Source organism: Ahaetulla prasina, chromosome 3 (genome assembly GCF_028640845.1).
Source record: "Ahaetulla prasina isolate Xishuangbanna chromosome 3, ASM2864084v1, whole genome shotgun sequence".
Classification (NCBI taxonomy): Eukaryota; Metazoa; Chordata; class Lepidosauria; order Squamata; family Colubridae; genus Ahaetulla; species Ahaetulla prasina.
The window spans coordinates 186841203-186866043 of record NC_080541.1 but is presented as its reverse complement, the minus strand read 5'-3'; the positions used below and the strand labels follow the sequence as shown (position 1 = coordinate 186866043).

The window sequence follows — 24841 nt, the reverse complement described above, 5'->3', positions numbered from 1 at the left end:
GTATAGGTAAAATTACTCAGGAATGGGAAAGACACATTTAGAAAATTACAGAAACACAGCAAATCTACGGAGACATTTTAGAGATGCCTTATTCTCTTTAGCAGAATGGCTGAATTTACACATTACAGTAAATTATGTATTTTTCAAATGAAAAATAACAGCAAAACACTTTTGGCTCTGTTGAACTCATGCAGTGTATCGGAAATATGTGATTAAATACATTATAATTTTTTAAAGTTAATTTCATATTTCTCAAGAATCCTATGTGATACAGTCATTTTGAAAATATATTTGTGTTCAGTTGAAGGGGTCTATCATAATCAGCAAAAGTTTTTTGGGAAGCAAAACTTTTGGGGAAAAAATGTTGTCCAGTGTTTTATTTGCTTTCTGAACTTTTAGCACATATAATCCACATATTTTTCAAAAATTTTATTAACACAAGAACTAAGAGGAGAAAGAGAAGTCAGGTATATTTAAACCTTCAAATACAGACAAGCCAAAGTCTCTATGTTTAATATGGTATTATGGTATGTTTCAGTGGATATTTGATGTGTAGACTGTCTTTATAACTCATGAATAAATTTGAGGTGAAGAGACACTGAAATAATATTTATTTTAGCTATATACTGATTTAACATCAATAAAAAGAGACTCAAACCTGATCTGCAATAATCTGCCAGAAATGTTTCTTGGCACTCAGATAAATTTTCTATTTTACTTTTTTAGATTCTTTTAATTTAAAAAATGATAGGGTAGCATGCTACAGAGGAAAATATTGGCTTTCCAATGTCTTTCTCATAAGAGACTTCCAAAGCATTCTGAGAAAATAAAATGGGGGAGGGATCAGAGATCAAAGTTTTGTTTGTATTCTGGTAGCTAGGTACTTGTGATTGGCCACATGGCAACCATTTTGTTGATTGATTTGAACATGCTCTCAAAAATCCAATGTGCCAGCTAACATAAAATGTTGAAACTGTCCAGGCTAAAACATATATACTGAATTCATACATTGAACCAAGTTTTCATTTTCTAAAACTTGATTTGTTGACTCAGTTAGCATGATTTATACAGTGCACTAAATAAAACAAGTTATTATTTATAGCCATGTGGGTGAGTCCAGTCACAATGGGCATACGAGTACTGAGAACCTATTAGCTGAGTGGTCCATTGGAAAATTCCTTTAGCTGCTACAGGAAATCCTAAGAACTGATAGCTTCTAAACTTCTGAAGTTGCAAAGTTATCATTTTTACTGCATCTTCAGATTCTACCTGTGCAAAAATAAACAGTAGACAAACAGTGGGTGTACATACTGTGATTGTAATATTTAACTATTATGCAATGGCATTTTCAGGAAATGTAATATATTGTTTTTCGGTTTAAACTGTAAGCTGTTTAGGAAAAAGACTTTGTTCTTTTGTACCTCTAGATTTGAAAAGGAAATCTGAAACATCACTCAAAACCTGCTACCTTAAGCATAATTTGGAAAGAAGGCAAGCACCATCAAACTGAATGAAACCACGCATTCCAAAAGCTATTCACTTTAATATGGGCATGCATGCCTGTTCTATCAGTGCATGGTTGCCAGTATTTGTGTCACAATCGGAACAGGCTTACTGAACTTTGAGATCTATGTGAAAGCTTGAATAATGATTAAGCAACTAAAACTTAAAGCAAATTCTATTTTTCCTCTTACAATATTTATAAATTGGTAGAAGTATCATTAGTTAGAGGTGCTAGATGTTGAAGTCAAGAACCTCTTAAAAGTCACCTTGCTCTAAAATAGCTGGAAAAATGAACTTCAGTGGAATGAATATTTGATTCTAGACATGCAGTGCAATTCTATGCATGTCTACCCAGAAGTAGATATATTGAAACTGGTGCTACCAGATTCCTAATTTCCTTCCAGACAGTTGTCCATAAAAGCATGGATAATAAATCTGATTCTTTGTTTTGTAAATTTAATTCAGTGGCACATTCTTCCATATACATGTGCTTAATTTTGCTCATATAATTTCATTTTCGAATATGTAATTACAATTTTTAAAATTCCCTTCATTTTCCGCAATCTGAAGTTCATATTCACTTAATTAGATTTAGTGGGACCTCATTTAGCATCAACATATTTAAAGCATATGCCAAAAATATTTACCACAACAGTCCTTTCTGTTCATCTTCCTTCAGCTTTGGAAAAATGTAGTGAAATTGAGAAATTTTAAGATGTACAAATGCTATAGAAAGGTAGTGGGTAATACATATCGGTAGTCTGTTTTGAGGAATAACTGACTGTCAGAATAAAAAAATTTTTTAAAAAATGCTATGAGTATGCTTCTGCCCACTTTGTTCTATGGAAGTGAGAGTTGGTTTATCAGTTGAAATACAAACATTAAATGGAAATAGGATACTTTAAAAAGTGTACATGTATGTAATAACAAAAGAAGAGATAGAATCAATAATGAGTGAGGAACAAATGTATTGTTACAAAAATAATTTAACGATATGAAAAAGTCAATATGGTTTGGTCATGTAGAATGGATGAGGATGCAATCCCAAAATAAATATACAAAAAGTGACTGGTTGAAAAGGAGGGGAAGACTGAAAAAGTTGTGATTGCATTGAGATAATGAAAATTTTAATAATATTTAATAATATATGAACCCATGTGTAGACATGGTTTGTCAGTTTTAAAAGTTATAGAGAATGGAAACTCATTTAGCTATGATTTTTTTTTTTTGTTTACATTTATACCCCGCCCTTCTCCGAAGACTCAGGGCGGCTTACAGTGTATAAGGCAATAGTCTCATTCTATTTGTATATTTTTTACAAAGTCAACTTATTGCCCCCCCAACAATCTGGGTCCTCATTTTACCTACCTTATAAAGGATGGAAGGCTGAGTCAACCTTGGGCCAGGCTCGAACCTGCAGTAATTGCAGGCTGCTGTGTTCTTAATAACAGGCTTTACCAGCGTGAGCTAAACCGGCCCCTTTTACACCTTAATTTTTTTTATTGCTGTCCTTGTCATAGTCTTACATGCATTATACCAAGAGTGAAAATCTGATGGATATCTATGTAGATATGTATATCTAATTTTAATTAAATGCCAATGCGATCCAATAAAATAAAAAAAAAATTTACTACTGGCCACACTATTTAGGGCAATATGGCCCTTGCATTCTATTCAAAAGTAATGCAGAAGGAGGATCAGTAATTACAGTACAGTTCTGTATCTCTCTTTGTTGAAAGAATCACAAAATTGGAATGACACAGCAATTTATAATTTTATTTATTTGTAAATGTAATTGTAAATAAATGTAATTTATAAATAAAATGTTATTTATAAATAAATGTAATTTTTTTAAACCTGACAGCAAAATAAATTTTTGACAGCAAAATAATTCCAGGGAGAATTATCATAAACCCAGGGAGAATTTATTGTGTTTATAATATCACATTAAAGTCATTATATACACTCTCTCTCCAGAGCTGGTATTCAGCAGGTTCTGGCCAGTTCTGGAGAACCGGTAGCGGAAATTTTGAGTAGTTCAGAGAATTAGTAAATACCACCTCTAACTGGCCCTGCCCCCATCTATATTCTCTGCCTCCTAAGTCCCAGCTGATCGGGAGGAAATGGGGATTTTACAGTATCCTTCCCCTGGAGTGGGGTGGGAATGGAGATTTTACAGTATTCTTTCCCTGCCACACCCACCAAGTCACGCCCACCAAGCCATGCCCACAGAACCAGTAGTAAAAATTTTTGAATCCCACCACTGACTCTCTCTACACAGATACAGACACACATATACATATACATATAATAAAAACTTTTTGAAGAAGTATTCATCCTTTTTGAGTTTCTGAGTTTTGTTACCTTTACCACTGAATCTTAACAGAGCTTCATGTGAATCATACGGATAAATACAGGGAGACTGACTAAACAAACAACGCCAAACACTGATGTTTACTTGGTTTAGTTCATTAACAACAATCAATACATGACACACCAGTATGAAAAACGAAGTATGTCAAAATCAGACATGATTTTGAAATTAAGATCACCCTAAATACATTGTAATAAGTACATTGCTAATTTTATAATGAAATAAAAGCAATTATATGAATTAACATCTGAACCAGTAAGGTTGATGAGCCTTATTCTGTCGCCTGCCATACAATTTCTATGTGTGGTATAACAAACATAGAGGCAAGATGTTTATTGTGTTCAATTCATTACCAGGTTACATATTTTCCCCCAACATATAGTAGCTTTGCCCTTTTGGAGGAAGCATTGGTTAGTTTGTTACTATCTGTATTTTTCTTCTTGGGACAGCTTTGTGCTTTATTTGACAAAACACAGCCATGTGGCTAAAAGTTATTAAAAGCATTAAAGCATTAACCTCTCATAACCTCATTTTTCACTTTGTACACTTCCATAAGGATTTAATCGAACTGGATTTAAACAGAGAAAACTTGGAGAAGTCAACTTTCTACATTCCCTTTCGTTTACACAAGGCCAGTATGATAAGCAAAAGAGAGAAGAAAGCAGTATGCATAAAACACTTATTTTTTTCTTCATAGTAACTTATTTAAATTGGCTCATGGATACGGGTTAGTTTGATATGGGCAAACTTCTGGATGTTTTTTACTATGATTTCTGTATATACAGATTTCTTCAAAAGTGCCAAGAAATGTATGGATGTATGTACGGAAAGTATTACATCTGAAGGATGAAAAGAATATACATCAATCTCACAACGTATTTTTAAAGTTGAATCTTACATTGCTTAGTAAACGCACATCATTGATGGAGTCTATATGTCTTTTTCCAGATGCAGCTTTTTATTTGGTATAAATAAACCATTTTTGCCTACTTTTTCAATTGTAATATATTATGGCTACGAATGAAACATCAAAATACCAACAACTGCAACTGACTCTTCCTCATAATGATGCTATGGTATTTTGAAAATATTTCTCCCCCTCAAACTGTTTGCTTGTTGGAAGCTGCAACCTCTTTAATATCCACAGTAATTGCTTAACAATAGCAGCAGGGACTGCTGGGATTGCTGTTGCTAAGCAATGGATCACATGACATCATTTTACAGTGGTATCACTTAGTGACAGAAATTCTGATCCTAACTGACACAACCCACAGTAGAAAAACGGTTGCTGAAAATGATGGAACTTGCAAATATGGCTCAATTGACTGCCTTGATTAGAGAAGAGACAGCATTCTACATATATGGCCGACTGGAAACCCCTCACAAACTTTTTGTATGAAACAGAAAATATGCACTTATGACTTGTGCTTTTGAGGAACAGAAGAAAAAATGGGTAACAGAAAAAAATGAGCTTTTTTGTAAACCTACAGTAAGGAATAATTTGGTAATCATATTTGCTGCAAAGGAAATTGGAAGCTTCTATCTATTTCTTAGTTCTGTACTTTTCTTTGTTTTGTTTATTCTCTGTTTCTGTTAGTTTTGTGTGTGTGTGTGTGTGTGTGTGTGTGTGTGTGTGTGTGTGTATGACTTACAAATAATCTAACTGTAGCTTATTCAATGATTTATGTTTTAATAACGCACGTTTTACCCACTCTTAGACTAGACCAATTGAAATCAGTGGGACTTGGGGACTTAGGTTAGCCATGAATAATTTAATTTCTAATTGATTCACTTAGGTGAGATGGCAGATGTAGAAATGTGATGAATAAATAAATTTCCATACTATTTTTAAGGATGGTATGCTATCAAATTCTACAAAATTTGGTTAAGAATCAGCTTGAAGGACACCACTGTAGCCTGAAGCTGCAGCAATTTTTGATTCGTTTAGTTATACTACTTTAAAAGTCAAATAGTTTTGAGTAATTACAAATAAAGAAAAAAGCAGTCAGTGAACAAAGTCGGATTAAGCTTCAAGGACATCAAATCAGTAACAGTATCTTCTCTTAGCAAATAAGTAACAAAGTTTCCAGTCCCCGTTACAGAATGTCTGGAATGAATGTGTTTCAAATGGAATAGGAAGGTCTGCTATGAAGAGGAACAAATAAGAATATTAGATAAGAAGACATATTGACAAATCTCAGCCTGGAATTCATTAAACACTATTTCAGATGGTATTTAGATAGATAACCAGGGCCTATCAGGTCAAGGAGAGGAGTCGACATGCCATGCAAATACACCAATCCAGCTATTTACAGTACCTACCATAAGAACAGTGAATCAGGTACAATTCAACTAACGTTGAGAGTTAGGAGAGCTGTGTTAAACTATGTTCCATAGATTCCTTAGGGTTTTCCAAGAATTTGATAGGATTTTTAAAACAAAGCCTTTCACAAAAGTTCATTTGAATGAAGTCCATTTCTATCCCCATTGCTTCTCTATCAGGTGCTCAGTGGCTTTTATTAATAGGTTTCTGAAAAAGTTTGAAATTCCACAAGTTAGAGCATGAACAGAAGTAGAAAGAGCACACACATGCTGCAATGCTTAGATCGGATAGGTAATCAGGCATTTGGAGATGTTACTGTTGCTTCCATTGGCCACACTGACTGCTGCAGATGGGAAGCGCTGTTCATCAAGAATTGCAGAACCAAAGATTCATAATGCTGGTTGAGTTAGTTGAGTCTTCAGTTGTAGTGAAATCACCATTCAGTTATGGAACTCACTGTGACATGTCTCTCAGTGACAAAAGTCATACAACATACTAATCTACTATATGATTTGGGCTAATTACTCTGTGTAATCCCAAATAATTGTGTTTAGTCAGCAAAATATGCAAAAAAAAAATGCAGAAAATATGACTTCTGTAACAGAATTATCAGTGCTTGGAACACTTTACCTGACTCTGTGGTCTCTTCCCATAATCCCAAAAGCTTTAACCAAAAACTTTCTACTATTGACCTCACCCCATTCCTAAGGGGACCATAAGGGGCATGCATAAGCGCAGAAACGTGCCTACTGTTCCTGTCCTATTGTTTTTTTTCTTTTTTCTTCTTCTTATATATATATATATATGCTTATACCTCCTAATATTTCCTCATATATATATTTATATACTATATAATCTTTTTGTGTGATGCTTATATATATTGTTGTGACAAAATAAATAAAATAAAAATAAAAAATAAAATATGGTTAAGTAAAACAACTAATATTAGAGTTGCGGATTTATTACAAAAATGAAGAGCATATATAAAAACTTGAACTGTTTGAGATAATGCTTTTCTGGGAAGAAGACATAAGATATTACATTGTTAAATAAAATTAAAACTTAAAATGGGCTAGTCCTTTAGCAGTGCTAACTTCACACACTGAGCCAATAAACTAGCTTATATTGCCTTATACACTGTAAGTCGCCCTGAGTCTTCGGAGAAGGGCGGGATATAAATGTAAATAAAAATAAAAATAAATAAAATAAAATAAAAATAAAATATGGTTAAGTAAAACAACTAATATTAGAGTTGCGGATTTATTACAAAAATGAAGAGCATATATAAAAACTTGAACTGTTTGAGATAATGCTTTTCTGGGAAGAAGACATAAGATATTACATTGTTAAATAAAATTAAAACTTAAAATGGGCTAGTCCTTTAGCAGTGCTAACTTCACACACTGAGCCAATAAACTAGCTTATATTGCCTTATACACTGTAAGTCGCCCTGAGTCTTCGGAGAAGGGCGGGATATAAATGTAAATAAAAAAATAAAAATAAATAAAAATAAAAATAGCTAATCACCTTTTATTCTAGCATAGTGTGAACCTAGCCATTAGTGTCATAAATTGGCTAGTTGTGGGAACCAGTCATTACTGTTCACGAGAACCCAGAAAACTGGGTTGAGTAAACAATGTTTAAGTTATATAAAATAAGAACTTAGACCAAGCATAGTTTATATATTTTGCCTTTCGAGTAGAGATTGCTGTTTCAGTTTCCATCACATTCTTCAGTGATCGTTCTTCAATCCATGACATGCATTTGCATTTAAATACAGAACCAGGTCAAAAGTGTTCCTGCACAAAGTCACAGAAAACTCAGTAAAGAAATTATGAGAAGAACAAGCTGGAATCAAAATTGGAAATATTTTTATTCATATTTTCAAGATAAAGCAATGCTTCTATATTTAACCGGGGGGGGGGGGGAAACGCTCCTCGGATTGTTTTCTGATAAATATTTGATTGTTTAGTCTAATTTTTGTCCCCCGCAACTTATTCAAAAAACCTGAACAATTGTACACAATCTTTCACCATCAAAGCAACGGAGAGATTTCAGGCCATCTTTTTTGCAAAATACTTGCCATATCAGCTTCTCAGATGCAACAGCAAATGAGAACATAGTGCAATGGGATCTGTTTATAAACCTTTGTTTACAGAAATGTTTAATTTGCCAAATTTTTGTTCCTTGGCATCATAATGGTTTAAAAACAGCATTCCTTACATCATCAAATTCCTTCCTTCCACGAACAGGCCACTCTAATATAAATTGTGGTGGGGAAATAAGACCCCATTAGAGAGGAGTTACATAGTACAATTTTGCAAATTGGGCAGATTCATTTAAATGCTTACCCTCCGGCTGCTAAAATCTCTGTGGACTGCTTGATTTTAATTTAGAATTATGTGCAAATAATTCAGCTATTGTAGATTATAAACCATGGTATATGGTTTAGTGTATTGTATAAGCCAAAAACTGTTACTTTAATCAACAAACTATGATGAAACAAATCATATCTTAATGCAATGATATTGATCTGGTTACTGGCTGATTTAATAGATTTAGAATATGTCAATTTACTTAAGTGTAAGCCTCAGTGTTTAATAAAACACTCAAATAAGTATGCAAAGCAATAGCTGGATGATTGTGGTCTGTAATATTTAATATTTAAATAGTAGACATTTAATATCTACTTAAATAGTAGATATTTAATATCTACTTAAATAGTAGATATTTAATATCTACTTAAATAGTAGATATTTAATATCTACTTAAATAGTAGATATTTAATATCTACTTAAATATTTAATATTTAAGTAGATTTTACTCAGGTTCACACATGGTACTGAATCATAATGAAACTTGTTTAATTTTTGGCCTAATGTGTACTGTATGAATTGAAGTCTAGTGGTTTGTAAACTGTTGTTTATGGTTTAGTATTCTGCACAAACTAAACTAATTGTTTTTATTCTATAAACTATGGTTAAGTTTATCATAATTTAATATACGATCCTAGTCTTTAGGCCACATGTTTTAAGAGAGAAAAGATGGAAAATAAGCAAGCAAAGTGGTTTACTTTAACACAGGCAAATTGTTTAGCACCTTGTTAAATCAATTGCTATTATACAAACATTGAGACTAGCTTTAAGGCAGATAATTTCCCTTAAAATGATTCTTTGATTATATTTCCCAGTAGCAATATATATGCTTAGCATTTGTAGCATATTTAACTCAACTAAGACACCAAGACATTACACTAGACTACTTCTTCTGTAGTATTTTTGCAGTCTTGTATACATTTATTCAGAAGAAACTTTTAGTTGATTTTACTCAACAAATTAATATACAAAGTTTTAATAATCTATGCACTGCACAGCCTTTAATGTTATAGAAGGAAAACATATCAACACAGCATATAAAGGACACATATAAAAAGTAGAAAGAGGGGCAAATAACTAAGGCAGAATATCAGCAAATAGCCCGAGCCTGTAAAGATGAAGTGAGGAAAGCTAAGGCTCACAATGAACAAAGGCTAACGACAAAAGTAAAAAATAACAAAAAAAGCTTCTTCCAACATGTTAAAAACAAGAAAAAAGTCAAGAAAACAATTGGCCCATTGCTGGGAGAAAGTGGCAAGAAGGTGACAAGCAACAGGGAGAAAGCAGATCTACTTAACTCATATTTTGCATCTGTCTTTACACAAAAGGAAAAAACAATCCAACCTATCAAAAACAGCACCACAAAAAACAGATTAGGAACACAAGTTAAAATAGTGAAAAAAATGGTAAGTGAACATCTGTCTACCCTAGATGAGTTCAAATCACCAGGACCGGATGGATTACACCCCAGAGTTCTGAAGGAATTGGCAGACGAAATCTCAGAACCACTGAACTATATCTTTCAAAGATCCTGGAGCACAGGGGAACTGCCAGAGGACTGGAAAAGAGCTGATGTAGTTCCCATCTTCAAAAAAGGGGGGAAAAAAACAGATCCAGGAAACTACAGACCTATCAGCCTAACCTCAATACCAGGGAAGATTCTGGAAAAGATAATCAAGCAACGACTCACCGAACACCTAGAAGCAAACAAAATAATAACCAAAAGCCAACATGGGTTTGTCAAAAACAGATCATGCCAGACTAATCTTATTGCATTCTTTGACAAAGTGACAAAATTAGTAGACCAGAGGAATTCTGTCGATATAATTTACTTGGACTTCAGTAAAGCATTTGATAAAGTAGACCATAACCTACTACTAGATAAAGTAGAAAAATGTGGGTTAGACAGCACCACCACCAGATGGATTCGTAACTGGCTGACCAACCACACTCAACCTGTAGTCCTCAATGGAACTACATCCACATGGAGGGAAGTATGCAGTAGAGTACCCCAAAGCTCTGTTTTAGGCCCAGTACTCTTCAACATCTTCATCAATGACTTGGACGAGGAGATAGATGGGGAACTCATCAAATTTGCAGATGACACCAAGCTGGCAGGAATAGCCAACACTCCAGAAGATAGGCTCAAGATATAGAAAGATCTTGACAGACTTGAACATTGGGCACTATCTAACAAAATGAAATTCAACAGTGAAAAAAGTAAGGTTCTACATTTAGGCCAAAAAACCAAAATGCACAGGTACCGGATATGTGGTACCTTGCTCAATAGTACTAACTGTGAGAGGGATCTTGGAGTCCTAGTGGACAACCATTTAGATATGAGCCAGCAGTGTGCAGCAGCTGCCAAAAAAGCCAACACAATTCTGAGCTGCATAAACAGAGGGATAGAATCAAGATCACGTGAAGTGTTAATACACTTTATAATGCCTTTAGAAGGCCAGATCCTGAAGATGAAACTGAAATATTTTGGCCACCTAATGAGAAAGAAAGACTCACTGGAGAAGAGCCTAATGCTGGGAAAGATTGAGGGCAAAAGAAGAAGGGGACGACAGAGAACAAGGTGGCTGGATGGAGTCACTGAAGCAGTAGGCATGAGTTTAAATGGACTTCAGAGGATGGTAGAGGACAGGAAGGCCTGGAGGAATGTTGTCCATGGGGTCGCGATGGGTCGGACACGACTTCGCAACTAACAACAAAAAAAGGCCACACTTGGAATATTGCATTCAGTTTTAGTCGCCACGATGTTAAAAGGATGTTGAGACTCTAGAAAGAGTGTAGAGAAGAGCAACGAAGATGATTAGGGGACTGGAGGCTAAAACATATGAAGAACGGTTGCAGGAACTCGGTATGCCTAGTTTAATGAAAAGAAGGACTAGGGGAGACATGATAGCAGTGTTCCAATATCTCAGGGGTTGCCACAAAGAAGAGGGAGTCTAACTATTCTCCAAAGCACCTGAGGGTAGAACAAGAAGCAATGGGTGGAAACTAATCAAGGAGAGAAGCAATCTAGAACTAAGGAGAAATTTCCTGACAGTTAGAACAGTTAATCAGTGGAACAACTTGCCTGCAGAAGTTGTAAATGCTCCAACACTGGAAATTTTTAAGAAAATTTTCGATAGCCATTTGTCTGAAATGGTGTAGGGTTTCCTGCCTGGGCAGGGGGTTGGACTAGAAGACCTCCAAGGTCCCTTCCAACTCTGATATTATTATTATTATTATTATTATTATTATTATTATTATTATTATTATTATTATTATTATTGCATCAGAAAGTATAAGGATACAAACATAAAGCTAGTAGCTCAAAGGTCAGGAGCATATATTTTTTCTAATAATAAACAAAGTGTTGTGGTCTTCAACTCCACAAGGTGGATGGGTGTATGTGAATTCCAGACCAAAGCACTCTAAAAACATCTTGCGGGCTGTTTTTTTATTCAATTTGACAAACAGGACTTCTAATTGGCCAGCTACTAAGAGAGCCAAGGTTGGTAAAAAGAATGGAACAAGTGGTTTTTGGAATAGCATCCAAACTGTGGGATTCTCCTTCCTTCTTTATTTGGTTTTAAAGGGCTATTCGCCGGGAATTAAAAACTTATTTATTCATCCAAGCGGGACTGGCTTGATTTTTAAATTTTCAAATTTTAATTTTTTTGTAATTTTATATGGGGTATTTTAGGTTGGGTCAATTGACGGTTTTAATTTGGCCATTATTGAATATGTATTTTAATTGATATTTTAATTTTGTATATTTAATTGTTTTAACTTTGGCTGTACACCGCCCTGAGTCCTTCGGGAAAAGGGCGGTATAAAAATTTAAATAAATAAATAAATAAATAAATAAATAAATATAACTTTTATTATTCTATCTAACTATGCTATTATTCTGATACTTAGTTGACAGAAATTTTATATTTTTGTTGCTATTTTAAATATATTTTAATCGTATGACCTAATGAACATATGGTTATGATTTATTGCTTAGAAAGATCATCAAAATTCAATTTCTGGATTTTTTTTTATTTCATTACCATCAATACCATTTGGTTTTAATAAAAAAATGAAATAAATTGATTTGGGTTTCTGGATCAGGTTTTTTTTAAATGTATGTTCTGGGCCATTAGCCTGAAACATTTAATTATGAGATAGGACTTATATTGACACATACATACATACATACGGGGGGAGGAGACACTAAACCTCATTCTCTAGGGAAAATTAATGTTCTAAAAATGAATATTATTCTCATATTAATTTATATCCAGAGAGTAATCCTTATTCAAATATCCAGAAAATATTTTCAGGTTCAATTCCGAGAATATCTTTATAGAAAATGAAATTACCAATTAATAAGGACAATTTGGTTTTCTGAATCTGGAGCTATATTATCAAGCTTACATATTATTAAGTATTAAATAGTGGAAGCCAACTGGTATTAGTTTTCTGATATGGGCAGCTCTGGGAGATACATATATAGCATATGATTGAATGGATAATATTAAGATCTAAATATAATAGAACTCTAGTATCTCTCCAAACAATATATCAGTTAAAAAGCTACTGAATGTAATGTCTAATAAAGAGATTTGGTCCTTCTTCCATGCTAAATTGACTTTATGGGGAAATCCAATATTAAAAATTGGGGGAAATGATGTGAAGGGCCTCTGGTGGCTCAACGGACTAAGTCTGTCTGTTATTAACACAGCTGCTTGCAATTACTGCAAGTTCAAGTCCCACCAGGCCCAAGGTTGACTCAGCCTTCCATCCTTTATAAGCTAGGTAAAATGAGGACCCAGATTGTTGGGGGGCAATTAAGTTGACTTTGTATATAATATACAAATGGATGAAGACTATTGCTTAACACATTGTAAGCCGCCCTGAGTCTTCTGAGAAGGGCGGGATATAAATTCAAATAAATAAAAATAAAAAAAAGGAAAAATTGAATGAAAGCAGAGATATTGATTTTGGACCAACTGAAGAGGATGATGATAAATTTTTTACATCATGCTGAGATACAAATATGATCTATCAGATGTAACTCTGGCAATATTTATACCTAAAACATTTGTTAATATTGTTTGCATCAGCAGCATTTTCAGGTTTTGAGATACCCAAGATATTACAACAATAGTTAAATCTTTTAAAACTAAAAAATCTATTAGTTTTAATAGATAGTTCTTATAAATAAATCAGCTTGATATGCAAAAATTAAAAAATGAGTGGAATTATGTACCTAGTTCATGGAATGTGGCAACTAGACAGCATCAATGGATTCTGTGTGCCCCATGGCTAAAATTTGTTACTGAAATTTTGGAAAGATATGGCCTCATTTGCTCAAAATATTTGCATTAGATAATTATGTATAGAATTGTATACATTGTATACAGTGTATTTACTGTAATGACATATTATGCTTTATATTTTGCTTTTTCTGTATTTTTCACTAATTTTAAGCTAATTAATTTTAAATATGTATTTTATTATGTATGTCTTTTATGTATATGTTTTGTCTGTTCTGTTATTTTAAAAAGCAATACTTTTTTTTTAAAAAAAGCATTGACATTAGCTATGCAAGACTTCTGAGGTCTGCAAAGAAGAGGGGGGCTAAGGCTCACATGGCTTTTTTTTTGCATGGTGGCATTAAACTTTAAACTAGCATGTCAGTTGGGCGGCATTGATTGCCTTCCAAAAGCAATTTGAACTAAACTCTTCTGGATTGTATTTGGCCTGCAATTTCATTTTGGTGGGATTATCATTGGTTTTGTTATTTGATGTTATTCTTTTTAATAGTTTCCAGGCGTTTTATTTATGCATTTATTGCATCTCATGTATTGTGTATTTTATCTTGTAAGCTACTGATAATCATTTGGGATAGCGGTGGTTCATAAATGTGGTTAATAAAGTTATCTGAAATGAGTTTCAATTTAATATTTTGCTCATTACATATTTGGGGTAAAGAAGATGGTAAAATCCCAAAGAATATTGCAGACAAATGTGTCATATAAATGTAAAACTTCTCAAGCACAACTATATTTCTGTATCTATTTACCTGGAATTAAAAAACCATTGAAAACCACTTCTTCAGTGTTCATATGTGCCAAGAGCGCTCTGCGAGAACATTTGGGTTTAGTCAGAGAACGAGGCAGCAGTTTTAACCAGAGCGGAAGAATTATTTTAACTCTGCTCTTCATGAGGTTGCCAGGTGCACTTTTTACCTACTTCTACTTGGGCTCAAGTGCTTGTCCGCTTTAAGAGATCCGTTTAGAGCAGAGGTCTCCAACCTAAAGCTGGCTGGGGAATTCTGGGAGTTGAAGTCCGCCAGGCTGAAAGTTGACCAGGTTCGAGACCCCTGGTTTAGAGGGGCTGCTACTTTGGGGGCTCTCCAATGACTTTGGAGATGTTGCATTGCTGTACAGACAACACTAACCTCCAGCATCACTACCATCGCCACTAATAAAATGCAAGCTACGCCAGATGAATGCCCCCACCCCAGCCTGCGCGTGTCCATTAATCCCAGGCTCGCGTCTCCTCCTTCTCCGCACCGCCTTCACCCACTTCGCTGGGGAGCGGAAGTGCCTTTGGAGAACCGTGACGTCCTTCGTTTCCGAAACCGAACGCTACGCCGGAAGCGACGACGGTTCAGCGACTCAGAGCCCGTGACCTCTGCGCCCTCTAGCGGTTCTCTTACCCTCGTTCCTTCAGCTAAGAGGCACTATTGCGTGGCCAAGCGAGGCCGCCACACAGGTGTGTGTGTGTGCCTGTGCGCGCGCGGAAGAGACAGGACAGGACATCGCGGGGAAGGGGGGTGTAACGCGGTTCCTCGGGATTTCCAGGTGAGCGGTGGGGAATATCCCTTTCCTTCGTCTCTCCCCCTCCGGTCTTAGGGTGATACAGACCAAAGATTAGACAGTGGTGTTTTCCTGAGTTGTTACTAATAGCTGAACCTAAAGCCTTGAATTGGGGTCACGGTGGCGCGATCTTCTCACTTTCTTACTCCGGCTTCTTCTACAACCTGATGCGAGACTAGATCTCTTAGCAAATGCTGGCAAGGTATTTTGTTCATTTCTTTATCCTCCCCTCACCAAGTTGTTACATCCTGTCAGAACTGCAGAAAAAATAATTGCTACCAACCTCCCTTTCACTGAGGACCTGTATACTGCACGAGTCAAAAAGAGGCTGTGAAAATATTTACAGACCCCTCACATCCTGGACATAAACTGTTTCAACTCCTACCCTCAAAACGATGCTACAGAGCACTGCACACCAGAACAACTAGACACAAGAACAGTTCCCCCCCCCCAAAGGCCATCACTCTGCTAAACAAATAATTCCCTCAACACTGTCAAACTATTTGCTAAATCTGCACTATTAATCTTATCATCGGTCCATCACCCATCTCCTTCCACTTAGATTGTAACTTTGTTGCTTGTATTCTTACGATTTATAGTGATATTGTTTCCTGATTGCTTATTTGTAGCCTATGACTATCATTAAGTGTTGTATCATTAAGTGTTAAATTTGTACCTTACGACTATCATTAGAATAGAATAGAATAGAATAGAATAGAATAGAATAGAATAGAATAGAATTTTTATTGGCCAAGTGTGTTTGGACACACAAGGAATTTGTCTTGGTGCATATGCTCTCAGTGTACATAAAAGAAAAGATACGTTCATCAAGGTACAACATTTACAACACAATTGATGGTCATTAAGTGTTGTAAGTGTTGTACCTTGATGAAGGTATCTTTTCTTTTATGTACACTGAGAGCATATGCACCAAGACAAATTCCTTGTGTGTCCAATCACACATGGCCAATAAAAATTCAATTTAATTCAATTCAATTCTATTCTATTCTATTTTGGAATCTGGGGTCTCTCTCATATCTTCTCAGAAAATGGCCTGCACAATAGAAAAGATCTTGACAGATGCAAAGACATTGCTGGAAAGGCTGAAAGATCACGACAACGCTGCTGAGTCGCTCATTGATCAGTCCACTATGTTGCATAAGAAAGTAGTAGCCATGAAAGAAGCTGGTTCAACTCTTTCACACAAGGTGAGTGCAGTTTTGTTAATGGCACAAATTGATTGGCATTGCAGGGTTAATGGATGCGTTGCAATGTACAAGTTCTCTGGCTCATAATAAAATGTTTTTTTCTTTTACAAGTATCAAGAAGATGCAGCTGAACTAAAGGATCTCTCTAAATACAAACCTCACATTCTCTTATCTCAGGAAAACACTCAGATCAGAGATCTGCAACAGGAAAATAGAGGTGAGCGTTGTCCTAATGAAGTAGTTGTGAGTTAGAATGATTTTTGTAGAAGTAATGATTTAATTGAGGGCTTTACTTCGGAGCTTAATTTAGAATATTTTAGGAATATTCTGAGGCTGGAAGTATGTGAGATCTGGCATAAATATTTTGATAAAATGGGTATACTTTGAACCAGTGTTTCAGTTTATTTCTTATTCATGCAACAAACGGTATGGTAAAAATATCAGCTTAAAATAATTTTATTATTGGTGTCCTCATGGCATTATATGCTGGTTGTATAAGGATGCCAAGACAAAATTTTTTTGTTCAAATTATATTTAATCTGCAACTTATTTGAAAAATAGATTGTAACCTCATTGATTAACTGTTGTATTATATAAATAGATGACAGATAGTCTGCTACACATTTACATAACAATGCTTCAGTGAAAAACAGAAATTTTCGCCCAAATAAATGCATAGGATTAGATTATAAACCAAATTTGCTTGATTATAAAATACTAATCCAGAGTGTGCATTGATCAGAGAAGTCTAGTTTCTTTCCCTGGTCTGCCATCAGGGAAAGAATTTGAAATGGAAGTGTAACCAAACAAATAATAGGGACCAATGTGTATATTACCAATATAGTTATAGCATGGAATTACACTTTTTTCCCCCCAGAGCTATGGATGTCTTTGGAAGAACATCAAGATGCACTGGAACTTATTATGAGCAAATACAGAAAACATATGCTGCAGCTCATGATGAAAAGAAAAGATGTAGATTCTCAATCCGTTTTGCAAGTACATCAAACTCAGTCTGAGGTAAGAAATTACAATGTTCTCTCTAAAAAAAAAAGTAGAAATAGATTTAGGAGACTTGCTTGGATGAGTGCTCTGTTCCTATGGTGTCTGTTTTTGATTCGCTTTTTCCTCAGTAGTCTCCTCTCTGAAATATCTCAGAAGCGCCTTTTCTTCCTAGGAGAAAGCATTGCAGCTGAGCCATGAAGTAATTTAAGAGTTCTTGTAAAGCAAATAACTGTAAATACCATAAATGATTAAATTAAATTATTTTTATGCCACAAAAAAACTGCAAAATTTTATTACATTCTGCCTCAAAGTAGGTGGCTATAAACCTATGACTGTTCAGAAGGCATTCCATACACGACAGGTTATTTGATTTTTTTGGGGAATGGAAAATATGACCAGCAAAGTAGATGTACAAGAGAGAGTGCCCATCTGCTGGATCCAAAGCCTTACTGTTTTGCAGTTTGCTTCTAAACTGCTGTATAAAATAATAGTCATAGAGCTAATGAGAGGTAACAAGAATAGCTTGTATAATATAAATGTTCTTTATGTAGGATTACCTAGTCAATGCTGTGATTGTGTTAGTAATTGGAGCACCATGTCAGTAGCAGTACTATAACCTGAATCAAATGTCCTTGCTAAGGGGGTATAAATATCATGCATAAATTTGAAAAAAGTTGAAGGTTGATGCAGTATGTGCAATATGTGTAAGTTGCAATGAGGAAAAAATAGATCTCTGAGCTGTTAAATGAAAACTGAATATGTTGGTATTGCATGGCGAGACTGGATGATGACTACATTCTATAATCATAGCACATATTAAAAATATTTCAGAGCAAAATAATATGTTTCTTACTAAATAATAATAAAGAGGGCTAGTGTTAAAGCTATTTTTCTGAAAATTAAAATATATCTTTTTTTTTTAAATTTACATTTATATCCCGCCCTTCTCCGAAGACTCAGGGCGGCTTACAGTGTGTAAGGCAATAGTCTCATTCTATTTGTATATTTACAAAGTCAACTTATTGCCCCCCCGACAATCTGGGTCCTCATTTTACCTACCTTATAAAGGATGGAAGGCTGAGTCAACCTTGGGCCGGGCTTGAACCTGCAGTAATTGCAGGCTGCTGTGTTCTAATAACAGGCTTCTTACAGCCTGAGCTACCACGGCCCTTAACAGAATTACGGAATAACAGGATTATTTAAAAAATATATGATGGCAATAGTTGGTTCCTATTTAACTGCTGCAGTTCCAAGACAAAAACCTGTCATGGTACTGTATATTAAAAAAGTGAAATATAAAGTAAATATAATGTAGTATAAAGGCACAAGTTAAAATTAGCCCTTTAGCGTTCAACAGAGTCATTCATTAAAAGTTTTCTTGACTTGAATGGACATGTCTCATTACAGATACTTTTTCCAACCTTATATTGGACTGATTATCGTTTAAAGTAAACTGCTTGTCTGTGGCATTTGTTTTATTTTCTCTAATAAATTGCATCCATTTAAGGGTGTTTTTATAATTGGAAAGATTTCAACAACTCAGTCTAGTGAAAAGGTTTATTGAAGCCTAGTTACAATATCAGCTATTCCCTCTTGTTGACAAACACGAATTTAATTAAAAAAGACAACTCCTACAGCCGAGCATTATTTTTCTCTCTTCATCAAAGTAGTGTTTTTAATTTGCAATAGTGATGAATATCTGTTTTTATGTGCTTTTAATTGAGAATAATTTTTTTTTGCAATCTATCTGCAGGAGATTGAGAGTCAGATTGACATAATCTGTGAAATGGGAGAGGTTATGAGAAAAGCAGTTAATGTTGACAGTGATCAGTATTATAAAGTACAAGAAAAGCTAGCACAGTTAGAGGTAAGTGCTGAACCACTGTGATTGTTGAAAAGGAAGATATTTGTGATTTTTCAGCATCCAAATTTATTTATTTATTTATTTATTTATTTATTAATCATATTTATATACCGCCCTATCTCCCAAAGGGACTCAGGGCGGTTTACAGGCATTAAAAACAGATAAATAGAATATAAATACAATATAAAACATTTAAAAAACTTATTCTAAAGCCCGTCCAATTAAAAATAAAGATAAAACCCAATTTAAAACCCAAAATTTAAAATCTAGCTCAGTCCTGCACAATTAAATAAGTATGTTTTAAGCCCGCGGCGGAAGGTCCGGAGGTCCGAAAGCTGACGAAGTCCGGGGGGTAGATCGTTCCAGAGGGTGGGAGCCCCCACAGAGAAGGCCCTTCCCCTGGGCGTCGCCAGACGACATTGCCTCGCTGACGGCACCCTGAAGAGACCCTCTCTGTGAGAGCGCACGGGTCGGTGAGAGATATTCGGTAGCAGTAGGCGGTCCCGTAAGTAACCCGGCCCAATGCCATGGAGCGCTTTAAAGGTGGTCACCAGAACCTTGAAGCGCACCCGGAAAGCCACAGGTAGCCAGTGCAGCCTGCGCAGGATGGGTGTTATACGGGAGCCACGGGGGGCTCCATCTATCACCCGCGCAGCCGCATTCTGGACTAACTGCAGCCTCCGGATGCCCTTCAAGGGGAGCCCCATGTAGAGAGCATTGCAGTAATCCAGGCGAGACGTCACGAGTGCGTGAGTGACCGTGCATAGGGCATCCCGGTCCAGAAAGGGGCGCAACTGGCGTACCAGGCGAACCTGGTAAAACGCTCTCCTGGAGACGGCCGTCAGATGATCTTCTAGAGACAGCCGTTCATCCAGGAGGACGCCTAAGTTGCGGACCCTTTCCATCGGGGCCAATGACTCGCCACCGATGGTCAGCCGCGGATTTAGCTGACTGTACCGGGATGCCGGCATCCACAGCCATTCTGTCTTGGAGGGATTGAGCTTGAGCCTATTTCTCCCCATCCAGACCCGTACGGCCTCCAGGAACATTGATCATTAAAGGAACATTGATTGTTCTGTATTAAGGGTTTTTACATGCACCAGACTGAAGTAGCTTCATAGTTGTACAGAATGAAAACAGAGTTGGAAGGGCCTTGGAGATCTTCTAGTCAACCCCCTGCTCAAGCAGGAAACCCTATACCATTTTAGATAAATGGTTGTCCGATGTCTTCTTAAAAACCTCCAGTGTTGGAGCACCCAAAACTTGTGGGGGCAAGTCATTCCACTGATTGTTCCGTCAGAAAATTTCTCCTTAGTTCTAGGTTGGTTCTCTCCTTGATTAGATTCCATCCATTACTTCTTGTCCTACCTTTAGGTTCTTTGGAAAGCTTTGAAATCAGAGTTTCACAAAGCTGGAATCGTGCAATATTTTAAATAATGACTTTTAACCAAGTTGTATTAAATAATTAAATAATCCAGAAAGAAAAAAGAAGTAACTTTCCCCTTCATCCCAGTTGGTAAAAACAATTTTAATAGCTTATCACTGTCTCTAAATAAAACATCATCTCTCATCTCTTCATAGTTCATTTTCTTTATAAGGAGAAGAAATTAAAAATACTCCATCAATCAATCTTTGTCAATAAAAATCCAGTAAGGTCAACCAGATATAACTATTTTCTTCTTTTAACCCTGATCAAAGAAGACAAACTTATAAAACTTTCCTGTTTTTTAAAAATATTCTTTGACCCCCTCCAAAAAGAATTCCAGAGGGAATTTGCTGCTCATCTGTGTTTCAAATCAAAAATCCTTTAGAACTTTAATATATTTTTCTTACACCCATAAGTAAAATGTATTCTTTTGTTATTTCTTAAAAGTCCTTACAAATCTTAGCAGAGCTCTTTTGTATATACTGAAGAAAAAAAATATCCAAATCAGTTTCCTAATGTCTGTTCATCTCCTCTAGAGAATAAGTCTCCATCAGATACATTTGTATTACATTCAAATGCCCCTCAAAATTACTCTCATAAACATCACTACAGCTTGTTCTTGTTTTACAACTTCATTAGGACATGCTCTGTCAATCTTATTGAGCATCTGATCCATTCTGTCCAAAGGTTTAACTGAAAGTTATTCAAAATTTTGCATTAAGGATTTCTGCTCCATTTTCTTTCTCCTCTGGCTCTGGGATCTAGCCTTCAAGATTTCCTCGTCATAAAAAATATGCAAATCTTCATTTTCCTACGAGAATGTATCTTCTAAATAATTCAAAGCTATTGTTTGAAATTCCTTTAGCCCCTTAATCCATTATTAATTTTCCAAAATCCATATACCAAGCCCATATAGAAAACTTAAATTTATACAATTATCACCTGATGAAAAGCCTCACCAGTCTGAAGAATCTTAATCTCTACAATATACAAATAATTTTTTTAAATCCAAAAAAGGAATTAAGATATAAAGCTCTCTCCAGCTTAGTGTCCATGATTACTTTGAGAGATTGAGCTTGATGTATATCCTGATTCTCAGCTACTCCGTTCAGAAGCTGATCATAAAAAGTGACAGTTTTGGTGGTCTACTCATGAGCAGCTATCAACAATCCTTTGTTCCAGAAAGATTACATTGACTTGGATCCAGCATTCAACGAGTTATGGTTCAATTTCCCTCATAAAGCTGCCTTGCCAGCTCACAAAAGCTAGCAATGTGTTTGTTCGCCATGGCGCTCATAGGTAATGTTGGACATTTATTTGATGATAAATCTTTTAAAAAGCAGCATGGAAAGAAGATAGGAATGCCAAATGGGAAGTAATTATGGATAGCGCCAAAATTACATTTTTATGACACTGAATGAATATATTGAATGAATATATTGTCTCTGTCACTACCTGATCACAAATTATTTTTAATTTTCAGCTTGAAAATAAAGAGTTACGAAAATTATTATCAATCAGTAAAGAATCTGTTGAAGTGAGGCAAGAATTACTTGATGTTGCAACTGAAGCTACAAAACCTCAGTCCTGGAACAGTTGATCCTGGAAATTGGAAACTCTACTGTAGGAATAAGTATGCTTCCTCTCTGAGCTTTCCTTTAATTCCCTTTAGTCTTCTCTTGGAAACCATTCCAAGCTTGTTACTATATTGTAAATTCTGTGCTTGGGGGGATATTGTAATATCCTCTTCTTTGATTAAGATTTGGTTTGCTTAATCATGCAGAAGAATGAAATAAATGTTTTCTTTGGGTTATCCATGATTTTAGAAATCTCAGTAGGATACAGCAAGGGTCATCTTTACTTTTCTAGTGTGAGCAAATAACATTAAAGTCTTAGCATGACTTAAATTGCATTGGAATTCAGTTCTTAAATATATTTAGGATGCACTATTGTACAAAGCTTAGGCACTCCTTAATGCTAGAATTTCTGCTTCTAGCATTGTTTTTGGTGCTGCTTTTATTGTATCATTTAAAAATATACTGTCATATTACGTATTTCTTACTATCAACAAAGTCACCCAGGGTCACCTTGTAGGGGAGTTAAAATTTAGCATAGAAATGTAATAAATAAAATAAATAAATACCGAAAGTAACACATAATGCCAAAGTGTTCTTTGAGTCCTCATGCCTATGACTATTTCATACAAGAGATGTCTCTGTGGGTTATAACAAAGTCTGGTATTTCTGCCTACCTAGAACGTTCAATGAGTACAATAATCCATTATGGGGCATAACCTCATTAGTCCTTTTTCTGTCTATGTCAATATCTACTTGATCAAGGAATCTAATTTCTTATAGCCACATTAAGCCACTGTGCATGGATGTCAGGAGGGAGAGATATGTGGAAACAAGTCTCTGTTATATCCTATAGATTACTCTGTGTGTAGGCATTTGCACAAATATGTCATACATATTATTCCTGTAAAAGATGAGGTTTACTTTTTTGCAAGCACCTGCCAATATTTTAAAAATTATTTTCCTTGAAAGATTGATGATTGAAGATAGATATGCCTAATATTTGTTAATATTGTTCTAAAGTATACAACTTAGAAATGTCTCTTTTAAAATTTCTTGGGTATCCATTCTCTGATGGTAAAAAAGAATCTATGAAATGTATACATATTGTGCACATTTATTTTTGCTGTCCTGGTTTAACTAAGTTTTAGGAATATAACTAAATAGTCAATTTTGCCAGTTTCCTTCTTGCTCCATATGTTTGGTGGAAAGGAGTGATAGGCTAATTGATCAAATTCATCTGGGGGTATTTTCAGGTTTTCACATTGAAAATTTTACTTTAAAGGCTGAGCAGATAAAAAAAAATTCTTAAAATGTGGGCCCTATTTGCTGAACAAATTCAGTATCTTTGCAGCGTTATGCCTTAAATATATGCCTTCGGTGCTGTCTTCAGAATCAATAAGCTCTTGTAATGAACTGCAATTTGCCCAGTCTTTGTATAGGCTTTGAATTATTTACATCCTGTAGGATGTAAATTTAATTACCTACAGAGGTGTTGTATTATTGTTTACCGTCTTAACAGCCTATTCTATTCAGTAAATTAAAAATATTATCTTTACCTCGTCTTATTAAATATGTATATTGGCTCATTATTTTCTTGAAATAAATGTTTTGAGGCAGTATTGTGTGCTAAGGCTTTTTTGTACAGAGAATTATTTATGGCAGAGGATGAGGAACTATTGGCCATTTAAATGTTGTACAGCCCCAGCCATCATGGCTGGTAATAGAAAAGAGCCATAGGTTCTCTCTTCTTTGATGCTTTTGGACATATTTTAAATTTCACGGATATCAATATTTGCTGGTCAAATCCTTGGACATTAAGAGTTATATTCTGTATTCTTAGTTTGTAAATTCAGATTAATAAAGAAATGCTGTAGCTTCACATTTCTGAAAATGATATGTTGACTGTGAATTGAGGACCAAGAGAACAGTCCTCAAATAATGTGATCAACTTGTAAATTCTAGTTTGCAAGTATATAAGTATTCTAGATTCATGTATTTTTTTAACCCTGCTTTATTTACCAAGCCAAAAAATAAATAAATAAGCCATATTATAACTTAGAGCAGAAAGATTATTCTTGCACATGGCCACTAATAAATTTATTGTTGCTTTATATTATGTATCAAATTATTTTCTTTACATCCTGTCAGCAACCAGCTGCATCCTTCCTGCCACCCAAGAAGCAGGTTTGCCTACATTTTTATAAGCATGCACCTAAGCATTACTTTGCAGTAATTAGGCTACTCCTAGAATAAAACTGTATGTCATAAACTAGAAAAAATCAGTCAATGACACACATTGCAGTTGTCATAATGGCTCAGA

At 35.2% G+C, this 24841-nt stretch overlaps 1 protein-coding gene across 2 annotated transcripts; it reads left to right on the top strand.

The window, feature by feature from the left end:
• Nucleotides 1-15266: 15266 nt before the first annotated feature.
• Nucleotides 15267-24076, top strand: SIKE1 (suppressor of IKBKE 1). Of its 2 annotated transcripts, none has more exons than XM_058176876.1 (6): nucleotides 15267-15426; nucleotides 16488-16649; nucleotides 16761-16866; nucleotides 17527-17669; nucleotides 19408-19521; nucleotides 22428-24076. In XM_058176876.1, the coding sequence occupies exons 2-6, from the start codon at nucleotides 16491-16493 to the stop codon at nucleotides 22542-22544; spliced, it is 639 nt and encodes a 212-aa protein (XP_058032859.1). In that variant the 5' UTR covers nucleotides 15267-15426; nucleotides 16488-16490; the 3' UTR covers nucleotides 22545-24076. The 2 variants fall into 2 exon arrangements, with proteins under 2 accessions (XP_058032859.1, XP_058032858.1); XM_058176875.1 differs by lacking the exon at nucleotides 15267-15426 and adding an exon at nucleotides 15433-15643.
• The last annotated feature ends 765 nt before the right edge of the window (nucleotides 24077-24841 follow it).